The 7,642-nt window shown below is 50.6% G+C and overlaps 3 protein-coding genes across 3 annotated transcripts; all 3 read left to right on the plus strand.

Moving 5' to 3' along the window:
• Window positions 1-1,184: 1,184 nt before the first annotated feature.
• Window positions 1,185-1,510, plus strand: PMZ80_006814 (uncharacterized protein; the record flags this gene model as incomplete). The annotated part of the gene is made up of 2 exons (XM_064875225.1): window positions 1,185-1,190; window positions 1,250-1,510. 2 exons carry the CDS (start codon window positions 1,185-1,187, stop codon window positions 1,508-1,510), a joined length of 267 nt encoding a protein of 88 aa, XP_064729625.1.
• Window positions 1,511-2,206: 696 nt separating this feature from the next.
• Window positions 2,207-4,380, plus strand: PMZ80_006815 (uncharacterized protein; the record flags this gene model as incomplete). Its single annotated transcript, XM_064875226.1, has 3 exons — window positions 2,207-2,232; window positions 2,287-2,368; window positions 2,416-4,380. 3 exons carry the CDS (start codon window positions 2,207-2,209, stop codon window positions 4,378-4,380), a joined length of 2,073 nt encoding a protein of 690 aa, XP_064729626.1.
• Window positions 4,381-4,941: 561 nt separating this feature from the next.
• On the plus strand, window positions 4,942-6,861 carry PMZ80_006816 (uncharacterized protein; the record flags this gene model as incomplete). Its single annotated transcript, XM_064875227.1, has 5 exons — window positions 4,942-5,189; window positions 5,252-5,625; window positions 5,679-5,708; window positions 5,880-6,533; window positions 6,585-6,861. Coding segments are annotated over 5 exons (1,583 nt in total), but the record flags the coding sequence as incomplete, so codon positions are not given.
• Between the last annotated feature and the right edge of the window lie 781 nt (window positions 6,862-7,642).

Consider the following 7,642-nt stretch of genomic DNA (forward strand, 5'->3'; position numbering starts at 1 on the left):
CCATACATGCGACATTGCTACATATCTACACTTCTGACGTCTGGCAACAAGTCTTAGAACAGGCTGGCCAACATGCTCTGCGTTGTCCTCGATTGCGATGAGAGGCACATGTCCTTTGCGAATGATACTCCCAAGCTTTTCACAAGGAACGGAAACATCTTCACAGTCGCACTCTCTAGCGATATGCTTTGTTTCGTACCAAGCCGGGTCCGTATTGTAAGCGATACATGCATCATGACTGGTGCACCGATCGTGGCTTTCTTGTCTGGCATTAGGCCTTTCACGACTGGCCAGATATGAGAAGGTCCTGTTATCATACGTCTGTGAGAGATGCTCGACCATATGAACACACCAGCCCTTCGCTACCATTTGATCCTTGTACTCCTCAACTTGTGAGCGTTTTGTCCCGAGTTTTGGGAAAGCAGGGTCGCTCGTGTGCTCGGATTGTTTGAGTGATTGGTTGTTGACGTGTATGGGACATCTTTGGGTGGCCAACTGTGGTGCAGCCCGACGAGCAGCTGCCCTCTCCCGAGCAGCTCGCCTTTCTTTACCCTTCTGTATACCAGCATGGCATCCCATCGGGTATCTGTGCTCTTCACCCAAGACCAACGTCGATGAATGTAGAGGTGCGAGAATCCACGCTGACGAAATGAAACGTTTAAGAGTAGGGTCGATTTCAAGGGAATGCGTGAGTAGGTGAGCAGAGACAATGCAGGCCCGCAAGCGACATTTCGTAGCTACTCATAATACGACCTGCTGAGCACAACACAATGACGCTCACGCAACATAGCATCTTGTCAGCACAGAGGAGGCAAGATCACCTCTGATGCCTAGGACCTTTTGTTTAGCAAGTGCGCCTCGTTGCGGCTGCGACAACTGAGATGGCACGCTAGTCTCTAAGAAACCTAGCTCATCATCGGGCTTGGTATTCCATAGCTCCATAGCGTAACAACCTCATCGCAGTAGGCTGGGGGTGCGATTCGACTACGAACAGCGACTGCAGCATATCAACCATGTCGCTCGCTTCGAGGGGAACGAGAGCTGCAGCTCGTTCACTCCGCCAGACACGCACAGCCAGACAACCACAACGAAATGCATCGCACGGCGCAGGCCACGACCACGCCCATGGTCATGGTGAGAGTGCTCTGCACATGAAGGATGCGAATACATCAGGGAACGAGAGCATGGGTGTACGTGAACTCAAGATCTGGGGAATGCTGGAAGAGAAAACTTGCTGACAGCCATGCAGGCAGGCTTCTATATGACCCTGGCAGCAGTTCCCATATTCTACGTCGGCTACCGCATGGCATACGGCTCGGAGGACGGCTTCGTCTACCGGCAATACCTGAAATATAAGGAAGGGAAGAAAGAGAGCGAAGACGCGGACAGACTGCATCAGGCGGTACTCTCACAGGCAATCCTAGACCGCGCAAGACTATCGTCTTTCCCGAGAGAAACTTCCGGACCCGATTTGAGCTTTCCTGAGTATGCCGCCCCGGTGAGTGCTTAGGTGACAATCATTTACTGACCAACGTCAGGATGTTCAACACAGGATCGCCTTGGAACCAGGCTGTGGGCCAAGGTGCAGACATGAGGCAGCTGGAAGAGTACTACAGGAAAGTACGAGCCCAGGCAGAGGAGGAAAGAGTCGCGAGGATGCAAAGCAACAAATCGATGGATGGCTACGACCCACTGCCACTGACCAAATGAACAGGCGTGGGGCTTGGAACATAGAAGCTGCATAGCGAGGTAGTGAAAGCGGGTTTTGCGTGAACATATACATCAGACCCATTACGCGGCTCGTCAAATATTGAGCTGCAGCGATAACTAGTGGTCGACAAGGATTATGGGTTGCAGCGACATTCGATGCCCTTGATCCGTCAGTTTTCCGAGCCGTCGTATGCCAGCCGCGGTCGTCGTGCACTTTACAAGCTTGCAGATTACTAGTAGAATCCTAAGAGGCGCTCATTGTCAGACAAATCATGCTTTGATCCAATAATGCGATATGCACGACATTCTCAGATTTGATTGTGAGAAATAGCAAGGCGCCGGCGGCTTCCAGTCGGGAATATCCGATGTCGGCATCAATTTGCATCCTCGTATGTTTGTCACTCCGTTATTCTGGATTGCGTGAGGGCTTGGATCACTGCGTAGAAACGTCCAATGCCGAAACAGGGTACCATTGATGCGGGGTGGGGAAGGTATTATGGCTGACAATGGCAAGGACGAAACGTGAGTCGGAAGCAGCCACACCTCCCGAGCGCATTGCTGATGTGAACAATCTAGTCCAACGCCCAAGCGCAAGCATCGGCGAGGCTTGACACGCATAGCAGCAGCATGTGAGCGGTGCCGACGACGTAAGCAGAAGGTAAGGTACATTTTAAAGAACATTTGCAAGCTCTTAACAAAATACAGTGTGACGAGAAGTTTCCAATCTGTGGACCGTGTGAGGCAGCCGGCACTAAATGTGTTCTATCAGAACGCTTGACTGTCGTCGCTCAACCTGATGTCGTCGTCGACGATGAAACATTACGAGATGAGATTCGTCACCTACGTACACAGGTTACAGATTTGAGTCGACAGCTCGTCGAGGAGAAGCAGCGTGCCGCTATTCAAGCGCGGAACCCGTCACTTGGTCAGCCACTGGCATCCCCCGTGAGTTCAAGTCGACAATCTCACAGCTATAATATCAATTCTCCAGTAACAGCGCCACCACGTGAGTATGGAGGATATCCGACCTACACAGGACGCATTCTTCGACCGACTTTTGGCATAGCACATCAAAATCGTGTGGATGCTGGAGACAAGAGCAGCGCTTGGAGTTTGTGGAAAGACGACCACTCGGCAGAGACTCCCACGGAGCATCCGAACGCTGATGACATCTCATTCCACGAAGATCACGGTTTAGCTCTGATCGATATCTTCTTCGACCAGAGATGGCCTCACCTGCCAATTGTGCATAAGCCTACATTCATGCGCGAGCGCTTTGAGCCGTTTGCGAGAGGTCAAGATCTACCAGGCATAGCACGGTTCCAATTGTTCTTAGTGTTTGCCATTGCAGCACTAGAGCAGGGCAGGACCAATGGCAAGAAGGTGTATTCCCACCGCGACCTGTTCGAGATTGCGGTCCGAGATCTGACGAGTGTGCTCATCGCAGAAGACACTGAATGCATCACATCGCTTGTGTTGCTGCTCATGTATGGTCGAACAGAGCCACAGTCAGTAAACATGTGGCATACTACTGGTCTAGCGCTACGTATAGCACTTGGAATGGACCTGCATAGGAGCGAGAGCATTCGCCATATGGAATTGAAAGAAGCTGAGATGTCCAAGCGACTTTTTTGGTCCATCTATGCGTACGATAGAAGCATGTCGATCTATCTTGGTAGACCCCTCGGCATTCAAGATGCGGACATCAACCTTCCATATCCCTTACAGTTGACCGACGAAGACCTCGAGTACCAGACACTGGCGACTGTGCAGCCACGCGTTAGGGCTGATGTCAAGGACATGTCTACCTTCATTCACCTTATCAAGCTTCGGAAGCTGAACGCGGACATCTACAGAACTTTTCATTCGATAAGCAACAACAGTCACCTGAGAGATGGTGACCTGGACCTCGTTCGATCAGACATTTATGCGCAGCTCAATGACTGGTTAATTACTGCACCCCGATATCCGATGAGCTCTTCAATGTTCCAATCACCTGAGTGGTTCCAGACCGCTTACCATCTGGCAGTCATTGCTCTTCATAGGCCTTCTTTCGCTCAACCCCAACCATCAATAGAAGCTTTGCAGCTTTGTGCCGATTCGTCAATCAGCCTCATCAGCTGCTACGGCTCATTGTACGCAAAGAACAAAGTCAGCTATTCTTTCGTGGCGCTATCAGCAATATTCATGGCCACTGTTACCATGCTCTACTCATTGCGTGCGAGTCCACAAGTACGCAAGGACCTAACAAGACAAGTCATCGAGACGAACATCAACAGCAGTTTATCGTTAATCCGCGGTATCTCGAGTGGTCGAGATGTGGCTGAGCGAGCAGCTAGGGTTATCCAGGGTCTGGGGAATGCGGTTCTCTCGCTTTTCGACAAGGAAGGGTACGCGACTCCAGACGTTAGTGGCGATGCGAACAAGCAAAACGTCGACAAGGAGTTTCTATCTTGGTTCGGGCTCAAATCGAGGATGGTGAAGACTGCAGCACCTCCACCGGAGGCAATAGCGCAGCAAGCGCAATGGCAAGAAATTAGTGCACCTGGAGTCGCCGATACGCCGCTGGCTACCTTGAGTGTCGACATGGCATGGGAGGACCTTTTTGCTCAAGGCTTTGGCATGGACAGCTCGACTGGAATCGACTTCTTTCCTCACTCGGGATTCTGATCGGCCAGAACTTCGGATCAAAGACAAGTTCGTCACGTTTTTTGTGCAGACCAGCATGAAGAAGTATCTGGAGAGAAAGCCGCACTTTGCGAGGCTACCTAAATAAACCTCAGCAAAGTGCGAATCAGATGCACACAACCGGTCCGTTACCGCGAAGGATTTGCAGCTCGCTCTGCGTGACTTTGCGCTACAGCAGGAGCGGACCATGCGCCGCCAATTGAAAGCTGGTCAAGACAGACGCCAAGCGTATCCCACGTTAATGAGGCTCCCAGCTTCAGGTTTCGGTGCCACAGCGGAAGGCTTAAACCCCACAACATCTTCCCCGCATGGTAAAATTACGTTGTGGCGTTCAACTTACAGTGCTTGAACGTGCTTACTGGTGCTTCACAACGCCGGTGCTTGGCCGACTTCACCAATCTCGGCACCAGTGCTCATATCGTCGTTCTTAAGCAGCTCTTTACATCCTCTCTCTCGTTGTTGTTGTTGTCAGCTCGTTTTCACTCAACAGTTCTTGAAGAACTTTTATCTATAATCGATCATTGAATCTGTGCGTCTGCAAAGATGGCTGCTAACACCGATGACAACAAGGACTTCAGAGAGGTCAACCTGGCAGAGCATGATGAAGATACACAATCACAAATCAAGATGGCTTTGGCAGCTGGTGCCAAAGGACACACCAAGTCAGCAGACGTCGCCATGAAGTTGTTCGAAGACCACGATATCAACGAGATAGTCGATCCTGCCGAGCAAAAGCGAGTTGTGCGAAAGGTCGACTGGTTCATTATCCCAATGATTGCGGTCAATTACATGTGGGTTGTCCTCGCTGAAATCCCGCATAATATCAACAATAGCTGATCAAATCTGTTTCTAGTTTCTTCTACATCGACAAGACGACGCTTTCATATGCAGCCTTGTACGGCATACGAGAGGACCTCAACCTTACCGGCTCGCAGTACAGTTGGCTCTCGAGCATATTCTACTTTGGTTTCCTGGCATGGGCGTTCCCGACCAACTTCCTCATGCAGAAGTACCCGCTTGGAAAATACCTTGGCGCTAACATCATCTTGTGGGGTGTCTTCCTCATGCTACAAGCAGCCTGCTCGTCCTTTGCGACACTAGCTGTGCTCAGGTTCTTGTCTGGAGCAGCTGAAGCATGCGCTGATCCAGCGTTCATGCTCATAACTCAGATGTGGTATACTCGACGCCAGCAACCGCTGCGAATTGGTCTATGGTACTTAGGCAATGGTACATTTCTCTTCATTTTCCTTATTCCTGGCTCTACTGACTCATATTCGCAGGCTTCGGAATTGCCGTTGGAGGGCTGCTCGGTACGTGAATGCTCTACCAAACATGTCTCGGCTTGACCATGAATCAACCGGCAGAGCGCAGACACATTGCGCAATGCGTTTTGAGTTTGCCGGTCAGATTTCTTGACCTGAGACGCCCCCCACCCCCGACCCCGGTCATGCCGATACAGATTTACTAATGTATATACACAGGCTATGGCATTGGCAACATCCAAGCTTCAATTCCCTCGTGGAAATTCGAATTCATCATCATTGGCGCACTATGCATCTGTTGGGGAATCGTGATCATGATACTCATGCCCGACAGTCCCGTTACGGCAAAGTTCCTCAAAGATGACGACAAGCGCATCGTCGTCGCTAGGCTCAAGGACAACCAAACTGGCGTCGAGAACAAGCATCTCAAGCCATATCAGGTCTGGGATGCTTTCAAGGACCCTAAGCTCTATCTCTTCTACATTTTAGGAACGGTCTGCAACCTCCCCAACGGCGGCATCTCCAATTTCGGCACCCTGATCGTCCGGGGCATCTTCGACAGCAACCTCACCGCCGCAGCAATGCAAGCTCCCTACGGCGCCTTCATCGCATTGTCTATCGGCATTTGCGTCTACCTCAACGATCGCTTCCCCAACAACAATCGCTGCAAGTTCGTGCTGCTCTTCCTATGTCCCAACATTGCCGGCTCGTTCGGCCTAAACTTTGTCCCAGAGAATCAACATGCAGGTCGATATATCTGCTATCTCTTGACCGGACCCTACAACGCTGCATTCGTCCTGATTCTATCTCTCCAGATCGCGAACACGGCAGGCCACACCAAAAAGGTTGTTACCAACGCGGTGCTCTTCTTGGGTATGTTCAACTCAGACAGAATCTTCGCTTTTCCTATCTAATAGCTCCTAGGTTATTGCACGGGCAATATTGCCGGACCGTTCTTCTACATCGCCGATCAGGCACCGAACTATGAGCTGGGTATCTGGAGTATGACCGTTAGTCATCTTTTGGAAGTCGTGGTGATCTGCCTGCTCTGGTTCCTGCTGTCGAAAGAGAACAAGAGACGTGATCGAGTGCAGGGTCATGAGGGGCTGACTGCTGAGCAATTGCTTGAGAAGAGGAAGGCTGAGGGATATGAGAGGACTGCGTTCGAGGATTTGACGGATCGGGAGAACTTGAACTTTAGGTATATCTACTAGGTAGGTAGCAGAGCAAGAGCTTGATGCGAGCAGTTAACTGCGTGTTGTATTTAACTAAGTGGTTCTATCAGTCCGCACGTCTCCGCTTCACCCATGGCTGCTGGAATTTCTGTGACGGTCGCTGTTCGTGAGTTCTTATTGAACAGATCGGTTCTGCAATCGCGATTAACGTGCTATGACGCAGAACTCCGCACTTGCATCAAAAGTGCTCATACAGCCGGTGTCTCTATCACAGATGCTAATATGTGGCACAAGCTTTGCGTTCCGGGCGTTCCAGAGGCGTTGGCTTGGCTTAGGAGGTAACCTAGAGCGCTGAAGATAGACCCCGGACATCGCCGCCACACTTAGAACTATAGATCAACGACTCCATGCGCAACGCAGCGAGCCTATGCGGGAAAAAGATTGCCGGCCGCGGACTACCGCGGGCTTCGTCAGGTCGTGTAAATTAGGTATGATTAGCACGATTTCCTAGGGCGAGCCAGCACCTGTTAGTGCCTAAAGCTTAACTTCTATGACGTACTTTCCGCGCATACCTAGTTTCCGCGCACCCACTACGCATCTTATAACAAACAATTTAACAATTAGTTGTTCCACAACGCAGTGCTTAATATAACTCTAGAAAAAGATTAGATAACGGTCGACGTATTAGATTTATAGAACCGAGGCGAATAGACGTACCTTCGTAAGTGCGCGCGATACTTTAGCGCCGCCGAGTTAATATTAAGAGGTTAGCTATATCTAGACGTAAAACCGAAGCATCTCGCCTAT

This window comes from Knufia obscura (assembly GCF_036327395.1).
Source record: "Knufia obscura strain CCFEE 5817 isolate CBS 148926 chromosome Unknown scaffold_7, whole genome shotgun sequence".
NCBI classification, from domain to species: Eukaryota; Fungi; Ascomycota; class Eurotiomycetes; order Chaetothyriales; family Trichomeriaceae; genus Knufia; species Knufia obscura.